Genomic DNA, 18,261 nt, shown 5'->3' with positions numbered 1-18,261 from the left:
CCACGAGCATAATGAGAACAATGGCATGAATTAGAAAAACTTAATTGTGGGTTTGGAAGAGAAGAATCTGATCAATTAAATTGAATTAAGGGATGGTGGAGGGTGGGTTGGGTAGTTCCAAGCATTGAAAAAAAAGAAGGCGATCTATTAAGACCATTTATAATCACATAAATGCAATAGTAATTGGGGCGGTTGAGAATAATGAGGGAGATATTTAGTTCAGATTATTAATGCCCACCTTTTCCCATCCATTTTTTTTTTCTCTTGCTTATTTTCCCCAATACACACCTCCAATCTCCATGATCCTTTGCACTTTCATTTAAGCATTTCTCAACTGCAATGCATTGGTTACAATAACTTCAATCCAAAAAAACACAAAGCAATACCCCAAAACTAGCATCCATTTTTGTTAACCTACCATTCATTTCTCCTTTCCTTTTTTATTTTGGATTCATGTGTTTGATTTGATTTTGATGAAAACCCCACACCAAGGGTCTCAATGTTGTTACCCAGTGTCAGCAATAAACAAGGGGAATTTGACAAGGGTAAAGTTCAGAGGTGAAAACATTAGAGGTGAGGGAGATAAAAGAGGGCAACATCAACAACACGAGGGACCAAGGATCAGAAGTCAGAACCGAAACTACAGATCAGGAGATTAATACTAAGTTGTGGATGGGGTCAAATGAATGAATATGAATGCATTGAATCAGTCATCGTTATAATAATAATAAAAGTATAAGAAAGGCATCATGATATGATATAAAAGAATACATTTTGGGGAAGCAAATAAATGTTCAGTTTGCCCAAAAACATCAGAATGAAAATATTGTATTACTCTCATAAGTCACAACAGCAAAAGGATAGTTGGGGATTGATTTAATCATAGCAGTTGCATTCAAAAATTAATTTATCCACCATTACTTCTTGAGGATAACCCCATGTCAATTCTTTTTCTCTTTTAACTATCATAAAAATAATATATGAAGTTTACTGGTTTAACTAACAACACTGTGATGCCTGAAAGGGACTGCTTTCTCTATTAAGATAGATGTGGTTTCACTAAAAAGAATGAGAATGTTATTTTTTTTTTTCAAGCCAATAACTTAAGTCTATTTCTTTTTTTTAAAAAATAAAGTGCCAAGCTATTTGAACTGAACAAATGTTTATCATATTTTTTAGCAATGTGTACGTAGTACATACTGAGACCCCCCCCTCCCCCCCACTCCCCTCCTTTTCTTTCTGACACCCCTCTTCTCTTTCTTTTCTAAGAATTAAATTGATAAGCTCAATGGCAACAATCCTTCAATTAAGTCCATCATCAGACAAAGAAGAAAAGAAAAACTATTATCCTATTGTTCTACCCAACACATTACAGATACAAAATGCCATTTACCAGCAAAGCAAACATGTGATTAACCCATACTATAGTTATTTCTTGATTTTCTGATTCCGCACAAGATTAGTTCAGTTATTATTTACATGAAGATATGCTAATGTTATTCAATCCAAAACCCAGCCTACTTGAAAAGGAAAGGAAATAGCTATAGTCCACCAGTCAATGAGATAACCTAGGATGATGAGCAACACCCTTTTTTTTTCCTCCATGACATGGCAAGCCTGCAACCATAAAAGCCTCACTAAATGTTTTCTTAATTATCATAATAAATGCACGTATTCATATTTTTGCAAGGTAATAAACAGGGCCTCACTTCATCGATCAGAAAATCTGACACAACATAATTACTAAGGATGAAAAACAACTCGAGTATAATGAAATTCAAAAGAATTACATCATATATGAAGGCTTGTCCAACAAACGCTTAGTTAAAATGATGTTCCACAATAAAATGGATTTGACACTTTGACCATTTGAAACAAAACATGGAAGAATGAAAGGATAATGTTTGATTTGCTATACGATGAACAAGTAACTTGGTTCTTACTTCAGTTATTAATTGATGTTAACCATAGTTGTCTCCAAAAAACTATCATCGGTTATCTACAATCTCTGCATTTGGCATGCTACATTTCTAATATATTTTTATCAACTTTTAAATGGTGTTGTGCCAATAGTAACCGGAAATAAGTTGGCAAAGCAATACAGCATGTTTTGCAAATTACCTGGGCAAATACAGAGCCATGCCGAAAAGAAGAACATCACAATGTAGTGCACTCAACGAGGATAAATCTACTAAAGAGGGGATCACTTGTAGCTGCAGTATTAAGAATTCACAAGATCAACTTCTCCCCATCCACTGCTGCTTCTTATATACTTATCAACAATGCCAAATTCCTGATTCTGTGCAACACGCCTAGCATAGTTCTCAGCTGAAATTGGGCCCTTCTTCAACCTACGGTAATAAACGATATGCCAAGGCCACAATCGAGCAGAACCAAAGAATGCATCCACTGATAAAGTTTCTTCATTGTCTTTTGGAAGTTCCAACCCATAATTCTTAAGAACCATGAACATTTCCTCTGTGGATATGGCTGTTGTATGACGAGAATGGGAATTGACACAAGTTTCTGAAACTTGGTTCTGAATTCCCTTCTGAATATCATGCACCAATGGTGTCTCAGTGTGACAAGAAAGCTCTTTCTCTTTCACAACCTCTGTAGACAAATTCCTGGTAACAAGCGATTTGGTTAAATCTGCTAATGTATCTGATGGTCTTAGACTACTATTTTTATCATTGTCCACCTGAACGCATTGGTCATTTTCAATGTCATCCACCACTGTAGAGTGCACTGCAGAGGTTCCATTTACAGCAAGACCTTCATCCTTGGATTGAACATTTTCCGACTCCATTGCACTCCCATTCTTATGTCCCTGTACAACCAAATGATCCATACATTCAAGCGCGGTAGCATTAATGGAAGATGATTTTGAATTGGGTTCGATCTTTTTCGCAGATGATGGCAAAGGCTGATTGAGTGAGACAGACAAAGATCTATGAGAGCTTGACCTCCTATAATCTGAACTTTTGCCATTGCGGTGTGGAGATTTTGAAGAAGATATTAACTTTGAAGATGAGGAGTGTGATCTAGAAGACACTGATCTTGATCTGGAACGGAAACGTGACTTCCGCAGAGACTTGGGTGATCGAGAATTTGGGAGTGAGTGAGAAGTAGAGTAATCTGAATGCAAGGAAGAACTGGTTGACCGTCTTGATCTTTTTCCCCTAGGTCTTTTAGGTGATTCTACTTCGTTTCTGCACCGCTTCTTCCCTCCATATTCCCTTCTTCGGTGCCTGTCGGTTTCCTTTGCCATAGGGGACAATTTGTTTCTTAATGGTGAATGGTATTGTCGTGATGCAGACCCCCTCCGTTCATCTCTCTGGTTCCTCATTGATAAAGCATCCCTACTTGACCGCATCTTCGACCAGGATTCAGACCTGAATTTATCTTCATCTTCAATTCTATGATTTCCATCTATTTTATTATTTCGCCTACCATCCAACCTCTCATACTTTCTCCGTGAAGAATTCTGTTTTGGACAATCTCGCATTTTGTGACCTGGCTCACCACATCTATAGCATGTTTGCCGGAATTTTGAGTCCTTCGGACGATTCACGGTTTCCTCACCAATCCGCACTCTGGCCATATTCTCTAAGGATGTTGCTCTAGGAGAACTACCGCGGTAACCTATATGATTATCATCATGCTTCATGTCATAGCCATGGTAAGGTTCATATCGATCAAATTCTAGAGCATTTTCGTTTCCATTGCCAGCCGATGTGTCCTGAATTGGCTCACCCCATCTTCCATTTTCCTCCAAGGCAGGCACAACTCCACTGCCATCATCACGAAACTCTTCCCTATAATCTCTTTCTTCCCTAACATAGTCTTTAAAATCATCTTGATGATATCCTCTCTCCTCACTAGGAACCCCAACAGATCCACCCCTACCATCATTGCCCATCTCCTGATCCCTCCATCCATCGGAACCCATTTTCCTCCTCACATGCCCTATCCTCTCAGAATTCCTTCCACGTCTTGGTTCGTAGATCTTACCACCACCCCTAGGAAACCTCTGAAAACTCCCAACAGGCTGCTTATTGGACCACGTCAGAGTAAGTGGTTCCCCACATATATTCCTACCTTTCAATGCCCTCAAAGCCTTCGTCGCATTAGGAGGAAAGTCAAACACCACAAACCCATATCCTTCCCTTTTCAGCTGAACGTTACAATGCCCAAACCTACGGAAAACATGCTCGAGCTCATCCTTTCGGGTGTGCTCGGACATATTACCAATATACAAAGACATCTGCATGGTTACAGGAACAAAACCACATTCAAAACACAAGCACAAATAACATACCAAGCAGAATTTTCAACTTTCGAAGTCTCAGCAGATAGCTAGATACACATTCTAAATTATCATCACGTCCTATGCAACATAAGTATCAATAACACCATTGCTCTACATATCATAAACTATGTATAATGACAAGTAATGAAAATCCAAATCTATTTTCAGTGGTTTTTCTTTTCACTAGAATAATAAAAAAAATAAGGGTTTATCGTCACAGGAATTTCGTCGAACACGTAAAACGCATAAGGTATAAAAAGGAGAGAACAGAAAACCCTAAGTGCAAGGCAAAACGAGGATCAATCCACGTGTGTTAATTCAGTGAAAGAAATCATTTACAGGTGCAAAGTGCGTGTAGATGAAGATTTAAGGAGTGGAACCTTCTAGAAGCGATGGAGAAGTCAGTGGAGTTTGTTGCGTTTGGTAGCTCTGTTTTTTCTTTCTTTTTTTTTTTCCCCTTCTGTCAGTGAAGGAGTTGGCGGAACTCGAGTCGCTGTTATTCACTTGAGTTGGAATCGGCGTGAGCAAAACGATGCGTTTCGAAAGCGTAGAATGCGTAGTGGAGTGGAGTGGAATGAAGGAGAAGAAGAAGAAGCAGCACTCGGAAAGGAAGGAATATGAAAGTGCAGTGAAAAATGAAAAATGGCACTCCTCATGAGTCCTCAGCTCAGTCACGAGCCACGCACGTTGTTGTTATTATTATTATTATTATTATTATTATTATTATTATTATTATTATTATTATTATTATTATTATTATTATTATTATGTTACCCTTTTCCGAAAAGATTATTTTTAATTTTATTAAATTAGAATTTCTTTATAATTTTGAAATATATCATATTTTATTAGAAAGATATTAATATCATAATATACTATTGAATTTACCTTCACCTTGTTCTTTTTCAACTTCATTTATCCCTTTGTAGTTAAATTAAATACTAAAATTTTCATATTAGTAATGGAATGATACTATTCAGTGTTTAATCTAATCTTTCATTATTTTTTCTCTCTTATTTAATTTTGGTCCTATTTAAAGAATTAAAGATAAAAAATTATATCTTATTCTCTTTTATTTAATTTTAGTCCTACTTAAAAAATTAAAAGTAAAATATCACACTTTATTCTCTCAAGTATTTTTTTCGCTGGAGATGATCTATTTCCTTATATGCTCCAACTATGCTCCAACTATGTCCATCGTTTTGAAATTATATACTATTATTAATTTCTCACTAAGCAAGAGAAATTAAAGATATCGAACCAATCCCTACTTGAATAGGTATAAAGAAAAAAATAATGTAAAAACAAAAAACATATTTAATTATTAGAGTAAAAAAGTTTGGAATCAACATTGAGTTGGTTAAAGGATATATTTAAAAGACTAAAAATTTTAGATAATTAGCCTGCTTGAGAACTTAGACTTTTAAATCAAGATACAACTTGAAGATAGGATACTAAAGATTAAGGACAATAATATACATCCTAAAACCTTTAACATTAAGGGAAGGGGAAACAATTTCATTTTAACGTTGGAAGTTCACAATTCACAATGCAGTGAGTTACTGCATGCTGAGTGGTCATTATACTATGTGTATATATCAAAACAATGCTACACTAAGTGGAAGAACAGAAATTAAAAGTTGGGCATAACCTTTCAAGCATCATAGCCACTGCTTTTTTTTTCCTCAAACAAAAAGAGGACCACAAACACTAATGATCAAAGCTAAAAGAATACGTGTGCACTAATGACAGAGCTTGTTTAATGTAGTGCAATCTCTTTGAACTTCTTAATGCAATCCAATGCTTTGCTGAAATCGCTCTCTTCCAACGCAATGTTGAAACGACAGTATCCAGGAATTCCAGTCCAGGAGCCACTATTGATGCATAGTCCAGTAGATTTGAGAAGGGCATTCCTAATATTGGAGTCATCAAGTGTGATTTTCATGGTGGCATTGTCTTGTCCACCTTCACCTTGTGGCAAAATCTTTAGTGTAACAGTCTTGTTGAGATAGCCAGAGGGCTTTGCCACTACGGAGACACCGGCACACGATTCAAGCACTTCCCACCCATTTTGCTCAAGTGCCTAAGATCATAACCCAAAAATGGCAAGAATTAAAGCTATGAAAACAAACCAATTAAAACACAGACCAGTTCCAAGATTAGGTGATATTACATGCATCATCTCTTAATTTGTACAACATACACTAACCTCACCTTAAGTTTAACCAATGTTACAACTTACAACTGATACCCTTGGATTTATAAATGTAGCATTGACCTCAGTTGTAAACATGACAAATCAAAGGGTGAAAAGTGTAATATCACTTAACCTTGAGAGGGATCAATGTAATATACATGTTAAATACATCTCAAACATAAACGTTGACAGATCTGGAATTACCTCTTTCAAAGACTTAGACCTGTTTTTCAATATTGCAGTGTATTCAACAATAGCATCTGATAAACTTGAAGGTTTTTGTGCCCTAAGCTCCAGCAACTTCTTTATAGCATATCTAGCAGTACTGTGAGGCCTGATTAATCCTGGAAAACTATGGAAGGTGTCAACCAAATGCGGCTCATTTAGAATAAGAAACCCGAATTTGAGAACACCGTTTAGCATTGGCAGAGACAACCCTCCAAGAAGAGACACACAAAATGATGGGTTGCATGAAGACTTTAACTTAGATAAACACTGCTCCAAATCCCAGCCATTGCTGTCAAACTCGAGACCGGAAGACGATGTATCAATTATAACTCTTGCGCCAAATTTAGCACAAGTGCTCAAAATCTCTCCTATTTCATTGTTGCTATAAACTAAGCCTGTTGGGTTAACTGTAGGGCCAGAAATATACACCCATGGGTTTTTCACAGTCCCAAAGACTTTGGTGAGTGCCTTCTCCGTAAACTTGAAACCCACATTGGCATCTGTAGGGACTATCACTGTGTCAGCTTTCAAAAATCTGGCAGAAGAAACATAGTTCCCATTTGATCCAGCCGGAAAACAGAGGGTGCCAGCTTCTTTGATGCAGCAGAGGACAAGCTTATTGAAAAGAGCCTTTGAATTGTCAGCATATATAAATTCAGTGCCGCTTTTAGTTGGAAAACCATAGTTGCTTTTAACATAGTTTTTGATGCTTGTGTTAACATCAGCCTCGGATTCTGACATGTTTTGCCTAGCAAAACTTTCAAAAAGAGCACCCTTAACAGGAGATGGAACAGGCAAGAAGGTTTGATCAACATCCATGTGAATAACAGAGTCGCTCTCCACCCCGTTAATTGAAAGCTCAGCATTATCAAGCACTGATGAGGCTGCTGCGGAATATCCTATCATATCTACTGATTTGGCATTGTGGCTCTTTCTCTGAAGGATGAGTTGAAAAATGAAAGCAATGAGAATCTTAGCAGCAGATATGACATAAATAAATAACATAGAGATGCCTTTCCTATTTTCTGGCATAATTGCCATTCTGAGCAACAATAAGCTTAGAAAAAACAGCCATAAAAATGTGCAGAATTGGAAAATTTAGCAAACAAATTCTGCCTTTAGTTTCTAATCTTACAAAGTCCCAGGACCCAGGGTGTTTATGATATTCAGGTCAGTAATTAGCCATGCATCATATCAGATCATGTATGCTGGAGAAAATATTTTCACAAATATCTCAACAATCTCAACAACCAGGTTGCCCTTATTTTTCTACTTACTAGATTAAGTGATGGCCTTTGCTCTTCCGCTAGTAGAATAATAGCACTGACATGATTCCTTGTTTGAATTTAATAAGAGGCAAAGATAAAGAGAAATGCATTTTATGTAACGAAGGCAATTAAAATTGTACCAGGAAAATTCTTGGAATATGTATTCCATATTCAACTTTTTGCCACATATTCAACAAGGTTCTTTTATGGTTCATTTGGAGCAAAAAGAAAGAACTAATATTTATATTATATCAGGAATGAAATTTACGTAATGATGGCAATTAAAATTCTACTAGGAAAGTTCAACTATAGGCAAAAAGAAAAGAGTGACAAACCTCAGCTGGTGCATGTCGGCCAGAAAGCTGAAATGCAAGCAGCTCATGAAAAATACAACCATAATAGTATTGATTAATCAATGAAGTATTGCCTTCTAGTAATTCCACAGTTTTGGACAGTGCACTAAAGAGGGATTCTTCTTCTGTAACGACAAAGGCTGTTTCTAAATCTGGATAAACCTGAGAACCATGTGAATGCAATCAATAAGAAATTGCGAAAATCAAACCAAAATAGAATGATATCTTACAGACTAAGAAAGCCAGGAAGTTAGCATGGAACATCACCTTGTTTTTTACCAGTCCGCATATGATTGCTGCATGAGATGGCAAAGGAGTTCCTGAAAGATACTTAAGGACACCATTTGATCCTGGAAGACTGGATAGCTCAAAGTGATCTGATATGTCCAAGAAAAGACGAGACCCAATCTCCTGTGTTGTATCTAGAAGGTGCACAAAAGCTGAACTAGTAACTGCCTCAAAATGAGCAATCCCTGTCACCACCACTTGAGGCTTCAATTTCTTTATTAGTTCTATCAGTAAATCTGATTGCCGAGGGGCTTCAATTACAGTAATTGCATCATCTAAAGGCTCAATAGTTTCTGTGCCCTGCAAGAAAGAGAAAAATCATTAAAGTAGACTCAAACAATAAAACTACATTGTTCACAAAAGAATATTCAAAGAAAATCATTCAATCCTTTGTTTTCTTTTATCAATTTATGGAATCCAAAGCTACATAATCAGCAACCATAATGGTAAACTTTGAAAAGGCAAACAGGCATGAAGCTACATTTCTTTCTCAATAGTGCTGCTCATCTAAAGAACTTCTTAAATGATTGTTGCTATAGCAGAAACTTCACAGCAAGGACAAACATACAATTAACTGCATTCATTGACATATCAAATTCTAAAATTCACAGAAATAATATTGCAAATAGTATATGCCATTCGGAAAAGTATGAGAAACAAGGGGAGGAAGGAACAGCTACTCCATACCTTAAGGGCCAAAGATGTCAACCATTTCCTAGGGAGGTGTCGAGTTAGATGTTCATCAACAATAGCAAGGCGAGGCGAGAACAAGTGAAGAGCATTTTCAATTGCAGCAGCCCTTGAGGGGAAAATGACAACATTCTTGCACAAGATTTCAACAGATCAAGTCAATATTATGTTAGCAGAATTTCATGCTTAAATCAAAGACAGCCAGAAAATCAGAAGAGAATGCAGGCCTGCAGAGTTATACAGGATCTAAAGTAGAACTAATAACATATTTGGGATCTTACATTAGCAGAGAGTGGAATATGGTGATAAGTCTTCAAAAACCCTGCAATGAGATTGCGAAAACGTTTGCTTCCAGCAGGTGGCTCGTATGGAAAATAAGAACTATTTTTTAAAGTGCTTGCAAGATAAGCCAAAAAAGGAATCTTCTCATCGGCAACAGAATCATCCTCAAAGGACAAATCTAGAGAGCTGCTGATCTCTTGAAATCCATTTTTGAGAAACTCAAAAATAACTTTGATCTGTCATATACAAATGAATTTTGCATCAATTTCCTTCAGGGAAACAGATATTATCTTCTTGAAATATCAAGCTTTAGAGAAGCACCCACCTGCGTAGGATTACGAAGTTGACAACTGTAAACTGATAAAGCATGGGAAATTCTGCCACCAGCCTTTCCATAGGCCCATGCTGTCCGTGCACAAATAGGCTGATCACCAGAAAGTCCCATAAAGAATTCAAATCGGTGGGGGCTGTTCTTCTCAATCTCAACCAATGCTGCAATATCTGTGTCACCAGCCTATACCAATATTTCTCAGTAAGATTGCACTTTCACTGGAGAATTGATGTATAGCCAAATATCTGTTTTCTAAATTCTAACCTGAAGAATTTTGGTTTGCCAAAGCTTTGTAATGCAGAAACCCCGTCGTTCAAACAACCTTTTGCAAACAGCTTGACCTGGTCGGCCTCCCATATTGAAGATCATAATTCCGGCAGCTTTGATTACTGATATCCCCTCTTCAACCGCCCTAGCAATTAAACCCAAGCCAAACTGATCCTCCACAAAACCCTATATACAAAGTAAAGTAAATATGAGAATGCTGCATTAGATCATCTAATACATCAATCAAAGACATTTCTACAAAGCCAAAACATCTTATCACAAGAGTGTATCAAGGATAAGTTGTGCAGGTAGAAGTAAAATCTTATTAACAAGATTCTTCTAGACTTCTAGTGGCTTGGAACATTTATGAATTATTTCATGAATAAATGGAAAAGGCTTGCTCTAAGGAACAATACGAATATACAATAATAACTAAGCATGTGACTTAAAGAAAGTTGGAGCCAACAAAAAAATCCAGTGGTGTATAACTTTTTTCCTTTCAAATTGATGAGGTTCACATTAAAGCACTTAGCATGAAAGAATGCAAGACATAATTGTCAAGCTCCAGCAAAAGAGCAGATGACCATCATAATAGAATAAAGATCCATTTACCTGAAGTGCACAATAATTACTCAATGCATGAAGGAATTCTTCACTTGCATTTTCTGTTATCATCTTAGACATTGCATCTGGATTTGGATTAAGAATCTGCATAAAGCCAATAACAAGAATAACTGATATTTAGTTGAATTAAAAAACATTACAATATCACTTGCAAAAAAAAAAAAAGAAAAAAAAAAGATTCTCCAGCCATGATAATTTTCTTTTATGAGCCAAAGTTTGCAATTAATCCAACTTATAAGACTGCCAGTAAAAGCTACCAATGACAACAACAACAACAACAATTATTTGTCTCTCGGGACACTCTTTTAGCTAAAAAAGGTTTATCTGCTTTTAGAAACACAATTAAAAATAATGATTACACGTGTAGATGTTAATATATCCAATACCAAAATGATTACTGTGTTCCACAAAATTAAAGAACCAAGACTCAATAGCAGTGGCAGGCATAGCTTAGAAAGTAAGAACATGAAGAATAACATAAAAGACATATTAGCATCTGTAGTCAAATCAAAATTGCACTAATCTATATTCAGTAACTTTAATTCAACAACACTCAACAAAGGAATCTAAATGAAAAACACTATGCATAAAATATTTTAAGGTATAATTTAGAATCAATAATTTGCCACTAAGCCACACAGTACTAAAAGGTATCACCATGTCAAAAGGTCAACGTAGAAAAGAGCAGGTAGAGAAGTGGCCCGCGAAGAGGCACCTCAATGAAACTTCTATGTACTAGGCATACTGATAAGAAGTAACTATATCATTAATCATAGTAACCTACTTAGTGCTTGGTTGGAAATATGTAATGGTTCTGTACCTGTGGTATGCATCCTACAATTCTGTCAAGTTGAATATGATTTTCTCTGCAATATGACAGAAGATCAGATTCATAGAACTCTACCCTGTCCAGCAAAGTTTTCTTCTCCTCATCATAGATGAGCTGGCCTTTATCATCTAAAGCATTTAAATATAAGTTTATCCAGGAAATCTTTATCGCTCTAGGATTGATATCAAGGCCATAAACCTGCAAAAATTACAGCTTGTGCTATGAGTGACTTCAAGGAATAGTTGACAGAAAAAAAAAAATGCATGTAGAGTGTTTCTAGGCAGTTGTATGAATTTTTAAGAGTCTGTTCAGTTACCACTTTCATTTCATTGTTTCATCTTGTGTGTTTATGCATTCACAATTATGTGAAAAAAATAGTGATGGCCACTATAATTAAAGAGGCCTTAAATAAAAAATGCTGCACATGATTGAAAAAACCTTGGAAGGCAACCACTTGTCAGCAATGGCAATGGATATCCACCCATTTCCACAGCCAAGCTCGGCAACAGTCCTGTCCTTGAAAATGGAGTCCGGGTGCCTATTAATCCCTTCAAAGAAAGTAAAAGACCAGTCCTCTGGCAGAAATATGCTAGGAATCACCATCGTAGTCAATTTCTTTCTCCCCTTGTGTCCTGCAACAAAGCAAACAAGTTTCCCATTATGCACATCAAAAATGGAATTAATGTATACGCAGTAATATAATACAAAAAATTTTACACTGCTGACCAGTAACATTGTTAGAAAGTGTCAAAATCAACTTAGATAACTAACCACCATGATTTCTCAGTTCAATTTTATTAGCTGCCACTATAAAACTCGTTTACCCTATCAGTGCATAGAAATTAACATAAATATCAACCCATCACAAAAACTACACACCTTTATTTTTGACAACACAACACTACAAATAAAATTTTCTTGTCTTTTAGTCATTTATTATTATTATTAATTAATTAATCTTAACTTTTGAATTTTTACAGAGCCATGCATTAACCTTCAACATCAACATCAAAATCAGAGTTGTAGTGTCATTATATCACATGTAAAACCTCCAAATTGAACAGTGAAATTAGTAAACAGAGTCAAAGTGAAACTCAATCCAATCAAATCCAATCCAAACAAATTACGTTGTGGCTTTTGGTTGGTGCGTTTATGACTGTGTTTTGCGGCTATAAACGACAAAAAAGGAAAAGAAAAAAAAAAGTGTATACCTTCGTTTTGGTCCAAAAGCACGTCTTCGATTCGGAAGTGGTAGGTTTCAAAGCAGCTATCACAATCTTCCTTCGTCGGAAACCGTTTCTGAAGCTCCGACAAGAAGATCCGAGTGTCCGTACGAGTCTTCGGATCCTCGAGCTTGTCAAGCACCGACCTTAGGGCGGCGTAAGCGGCGTCGCCGGAGACCTTGCAGGTGTTCAAAAACTCGTCCATTGTTTGTTCACCGGAAAATCTGTGAATGCTGATTGGTTAATGGATTGAGTGTCTCTCTCACTCTCACATCAGAAGAAGAATGCTCCACCTGTTTCTGTGTTCTAAGCTCTCAGTCTTCTGACTCAGTTAGCAACGACCTTTTCCTTTTTCTTCTAAAAAAATATAAATAATATAAAAGTGTAGCTACGTCAATAAATTTGTTTATTTAATTGAATTGTTTATTGTTATTTGCATTTGTATATGTAATCTTTCCTTTTTATTTTTTTTTAATTAGGATTCAGATTGGAATCCAAGATTTTTAGGTAAAAAGAAGAGATTATGTGTTTGTTTCAGGCTCAATAAATCAATAAAAAATATATTTTTTAATGAAAAAAGATTTTATTTTTTATTTTTTAGTGTATTTAGTAAATTTCTAATAATAAAAGTAAAAATATAACAAAAATAAAAAAAAATTTTGAGAAATTACAATTTATATTTTTTAAAAAAATATTTCTCATATAATAAATAAACAAAAAAGTATTTTTATTTTATTTTATTTAAATATAATTAATAAATAAAAATATTTTTTTACATGAGATATTCAAACTTAAAATTATTTTTATTTTTGTAGAAGATCTTTTAAAAAAACATTATTTAAAAAAAATTTAGAATAGCACCCATATATTTATACATAAATATATTAATAACTAATTTTAATATATAAATAATTTTTTTATATTCGTATATGTAATCTTTTAATTAATTAATTAATAATTTTAATATTACCATAATATTTTTTTATACTTTGCAAATTAAAGATTAATATACAGCAAATTAAAATTTTATTAAGTGTTTATTTTTTGTCAATGAATTACAATATACGTAAAATTCAAATTTTGGTAGTTATTTAAGTTAACTAGTGAATTGATTATTCGACTAATTGATATTAGTTATTTTGTTCTAATAATAATAATATAAGAGAATCAATAATTTTTTTTTTCAAAAATGCTTAGTAAACTAAATTTTTAGTATTTTATCAATTTTTGAACATATATATATACATGTATAAATTAATATAATTTATATACTACATAACAAATTTGTTTATATAAATTGACTAAGAATATACACATAAATTATTATATTTTATACTTTTATACATTTATTCAAGTAAATATATGTATTTATTTGTTTTTATTAATGTAATAATATAAAATAGATGCATGTATAAAATAATTTGAAAGAATAAGATTCAATTGTTTATTATTTAGGGTTGATTTTTGATGATTAAACAAGCATTGACCGGAAAAGGCGCGCATGGGTAATTGTGAATGTTTATATATGGGGACACAAATTATTTATTATTGACGTGGATTTGCTTTATTCAATCCTGAAGGATGGATTTGTTAATTGTTGGTGGTATTCAATCACTTTCTATAAACAAATATATTTCGTAACTTGCAACTTTTTAATGTTAAAAACTACACTATTATATTTGATATTGTATACTTACTTCTTTTTTTTTTTTTTTTCTTCCAGGATTTAGTACCTACTACTGAATATAATGATTAATTATTTCGATGGCTTATAAGCATTTTAAATCTTAATGGGTGAAATTATTAGTTTAAAATTTTAATTTTTTTTTACTTATAAGACAAAAATTAAACTATTAACACTTAATTAGTATAATATAAACATAAAACAGCTAATGAATTATAGTTCAAATGACATAGTCTCCTCATATTCAGTTACGAAATCACCAGTTTAAATCTTCTTATTTTTTGGTCAAAAACAAAAAAAATATAAAATAATAGTTTGAACTAGGGATAGCAACACCATCCGAATCTGCAGATACCCACTCCGTTCCTACCCGCTCGAGGTGGATTCTTGGGAGTGGCGGGATGGGGTCAGGTTTAGGTAATGAGACCTGCTACACATATAAATTTTTTTGGCTTACAAGTCTTACAAGTTGGCACAAGCCCAACAAAACACACGCATTATACTCCCACATTCAAGAGTAAATAAACGCACGTTATTCAACCACTTCATGTTTCCAAAGCGCGCTACTCACCATGCATTATGAACGACTCTTCTTCTTCTTCCTCCATGAAAACAAGTTTCTTGTCAAATTTGAAGATAATGGAACTTCAGAAATACACCCAAACGATTACAGAAATACACCCAAAATTCGTTGAAGTACACCTTATGCATAATTCAGAATTCTTTCTCTTTTTCCTCCTTATCTTCTGCTGCTTCTTCTTCTTCAAAAACGATTTCAGAGCTTGATGTCAACAAACAATGGAAATCGAGAATAACGAAAAAAGAAAACAGAGAGACAAGCATGTAAACGAAGAACGAAAAAGAGAAGGTAAGAAAAGAAAGAAAAGAAGAAGAAGAGGAAGAGGAAGAAGAATGTGCAGCAAGAAGAAGAAGAAGGTGCAATGAAAACGTGCAGTAACAGTTCGAAGCGCGTTAATATAAATGACTTGTAAAGACCTGTATAAAAAAACGCTTTTATGTGGAGAATTATATCCTTAGGTAATATCCGCTCCTGTCCGCCCCTGTATATATATAATATATATAATTTTAATATATAATACGTATAATATATGTAAAATAATTAATAAATGATTAATAATATTGTATTATATTTAAGTTTTTACTTTAATTTATGTTATGTATGTGATGATAGTTATATAAATTTTGAAATTTAATTTTATTTGTTGGATTTTAATAATTATAGGGACAGTAGAGGCGGGATGAGTATCCACATGAGCGGATTAGGTTTCAATGTTTTACTATCCACGAATAGAAATGAAACGAGTTTTATGCGGGTTGTTGTAAAACGGTACGGATCGGGTAGAGCAAAAACCCGCCCCGTTGCCACCCCTAGTTTGAAGTTAAAATAAGAGTGAGGTGGTAAAGAAAATAATTATTATTTTACTTATTGTTTTATATTTGGTCATTCTTCAAAATATAAAAAAAAATCAACATTTTAAAGATATATAAAGTATAAACGCGATTCCCGAAGAGAAAATCCTTTCAAAATATATAAAGAATTTGTACATTTTGTAAATATAAAAAAATGCAACATTTTAGAGATGCATAAAACGTGATTCTTTTACTCCAAAAAGAATGCCAAAAAGACAACTAATACAGAGAATGTGAGTGAGAAATAGAGAATCCACCTAAAAATAAACATGTAAACCCTATTGCAATTTAAAAATAAAAAATAGAGAGAATGTGAATGAGAAATAGAGAATCCTCCTAAAAATTCTTAACAATTCACAAAGATACATTGTGGGTTGCCGTACAAACAAAATATTCTTTAAAAAAAAAATGTTAGATACTTTTTTATAATACTTTAATCTCACGCACTGACGCACATTTGGTGCCAATTGGCTAATTGCAAATTTATGTCCCAAGCCACTTGCTTATATTATTAGAATAACCTTTTTTTTTAATTTGGTCATGTGACATGTGACACCTACAATAATATGATACCATATGCGCAATTAGTGGGTGCCAAACAATTGAGTAACATAATTAGAATACCTACGTACTCATTCATGACTTTCACACCGTCATCTAAAAGTCTAACTTATTGCATAATCAATTAAATTTTTTAACATGAAATGACTATAGAATAAGGATGAGATTCAATATGAATTGACCTTAGATAGAGAATGTAACTTGGTAGTAATTGTATGATAGAACAACTTCTATTTTAATTTAGGGTTTAAAACATTTATCAGGTCATTATAATGAACCAAAACTACTTTGGTTGTCTTAGTTATAGTACTAAAAAGAAACAAAAATAATAAAAATAGTGTTGCTAAAAGACATACGTTAAAGTCACTCAAAATAAATCTTTGACTTATTTTGATAAATGTATTACAAAAACATTGAAAGCTTCAAAATTTTATATTTTCAATAAACATTATATTTTTTTATGGTATTCCTCAATCCGACATATCAAGGATTAATTCGCAGTAGTACTAAACTATATTTAAGGAGGCTCAGGATTCGGTGGTCCAGGTAACTTTGGACTACTTAGTGATCCAAGTAAAAAACATGTTTTTAAAGTTTTTTTATCAATTGCTATGTAGTCCTTGAGCTATTTTTAATTGCAAATTAACCCCTTATATTTTATTTAATTATAGAAACTATTTTTTATTTTACAAATTATTTATTTATCAATTAAAAATTATATTTATTAACAAAAAAATACAAAACAACAACTAATTATATTCCAGTCGAGTAAAATATTATGTTTGATCTCGTGAAGTTCCTCCATGACTTTCAAATCGTGTTTCCTTGAAATTCAATCGATTGGTTTATCAAAACAATCGATTGAATGATACTCAATCGATTGGATTACAGTGTATCACAAAACAATCGATTGAATGCCTCAAAACAATCGATTGTTTTTGTTACTCAATCGATTGCATTCACGAAAACAACATGGATTTGCCAAATACAATCGATTGGAAAGTGATGACATTGAAGTTTTAGCCAAATTCAATCGATTGGTAATTTAATCCAATCGATTGGAAGGTGATGAAGTCGAATTTTTTGCCGAGTTCAATCGATTGGTAATGTTACCCAATCGATTGAAATGTGATGACTTTGATTTCTTTGGCCAAATTCAATCGATTGATAATTCAATCCAATCGATTGAAAAGTGACGACAGTGAACTTTTTGCCAAATTCAATCGATTGGTGGCGTAATCCAATCGATTGAATTTTGAAATGTGCTGTGTATTAAAGCTGATAACCCTGCGTATTCACACCCATTCTCTCCACCTTTTCATTCGAACGCCACTCTCTCCTCTCTCTAAAAACCAGAAAGCTTCTCTCTAAAACCAGAAAGCTTCTCTCTTCTTCTTCTCCATTCTCACCCACACCCACTCCAAACTAGATACATAATTCCAACCCTAATCAAAATCCGTACAAAACCCACAAAACCAGTATCCCCATAATGGCCAGAACTAAGAACGCCAAAAGAGCCAGGGTTGAGGGAGAAAGCTCTGCCCCTGCCAGACTCATTGCTTCATCCCACTACATGGCAAGGTGGCTGCCGTCTCAAAGGGCACTGAAAAACTATGTGGAGAAGTTCGAGTCAAGGCCAATTGTTCCTCCCAGGTACATAACAGCCGAGTTCCTTCAGGATAGACGTTTTAAT

General features: G+C 34.1%; 2 protein-coding genes across 5 annotated transcripts; both read right to left on the bottom strand.

Annotated features, from left to right (window-relative positions):
* Nucleotides 1-1,388: 1,388 nt before the first annotated feature.
* LOC112728805 (uncharacterized) lies at nucleotides 1,389-4,981 on the bottom strand. Of its 2 annotated transcripts, XR_011869054.1 has the most exons (3): nucleotides 4,693-4,981; nucleotides 2,122-4,267; nucleotides 1,389-1,617 (listed from the first exon to the last, which is right to left on the bottom strand). XR_011869054.1 is itself a non-coding variant. In XM_072210317.1 (2 exons), the coding sequence occupies exon 2, from the start codon at nucleotides 4,265-4,267 to the stop codon at nucleotides 2,222-2,224; it is 2,046 nt and encodes a 681-aa protein (XP_072066418.1). In that variant the 5' UTR covers nucleotides 4,693-4,835; the 3' UTR covers nucleotides 1,883-2,221. The 2 variants fall into 2 exon arrangements, 1 of the variants encoding a protein (XP_072066418.1); XM_072210317.1 differs by lacking the exon at nucleotides 1,389-1,617 and having other exon boundaries at nucleotides 1,883-4,267; nucleotides 4,693-4,835.
* Nucleotides 4,982-5,788: 807 nt separating this feature from the next.
* Nucleotides 5,789-13,475, bottom strand: LOC112728804 (methionine S-methyltransferase-like). Of its 3 annotated transcripts, none has more exons than XM_025779106.3 (12): nucleotides 12,881-13,475; nucleotides 12,108-12,301; nucleotides 11,661-11,867; nucleotides 10,829-10,924; nucleotides 10,214-10,402; nucleotides 9,944-10,132; nucleotides 9,618-9,854; nucleotides 9,334-9,468; nucleotides 8,626-8,946; nucleotides 8,341-8,520; nucleotides 6,714-7,673; nucleotides 5,789-6,395 (listed from the first exon to the last, which is right to left on the bottom strand). In XM_025779106.3, exons 1-12 carry the CDS (start codon nucleotides 13,095-13,097, stop codon nucleotides 6,072-6,074), a joined length of 3,249 nt encoding a protein of 1,082 aa, XP_025634891.1. In that variant the 5' UTR covers nucleotides 13,098-13,475; the 3' UTR covers nucleotides 5,789-6,071. The 3 variants fall into 3 exon arrangements, with proteins under 3 accessions (XP_025634891.1, XP_025634892.1, XP_025634893.1); XM_025779107.3 differs by lacking the exon at nucleotides 12,881-13,475 and adding an exon at nucleotides 12,441-12,546; XM_025779108.3 differs by lacking the exon at nucleotides 12,881-13,475 and adding an exon at nucleotides 12,396-12,544.
* Between the last annotated feature and the right edge of the window lie 4,786 nt (nucleotides 13,476-18,261).

This window comes from Arachis hypogaea, chromosome 12, assembly GCF_003086295.3.
Source record: "Arachis hypogaea cultivar Tifrunner chromosome 12, arahy.Tifrunner.gnm2.J5K5, whole genome shotgun sequence".
NCBI classification, from domain to species: Eukaryota; Viridiplantae; Streptophyta; class Magnoliopsida; order Fabales; family Fabaceae; genus Arachis; species Arachis hypogaea.
This window is presented reverse-complemented; position numbering and strand designations above follow the sequence as displayed.

Excerpts from the sequence above, each read along its gene's own strand:
- LOC112728805 (XM_072210317.1), bottom strand. The coding sequence starts at position 4,267 with ATGTCTTTGTATATTGGTAATATGTCCGAGCACACCCGAAAGGATGAG.
- LOC112728804 (XM_025779106.3), bottom strand. The coding sequence starts at position 13,097 with ATGGACGAGTTTTTGAACACCTGCAAGGTCTCCGGCGACGCCGCTTAC. Across the intron at positions 9,855-9,943 it reads AACTTCGTAATCCTACGCAG|ATCAAAGTTATTTTTGAGTT; the intron begins GTGGGTGCTTCT and ends TGTATATGACAG. Across the intron at positions 6,396-6,713 it reads GGTCTAAGTCTTTGAAAGAG|GCACTTGAGCAAAATGGGTG; the intron begins GTAATTCCAGAT and ends TTATGATCTTAG.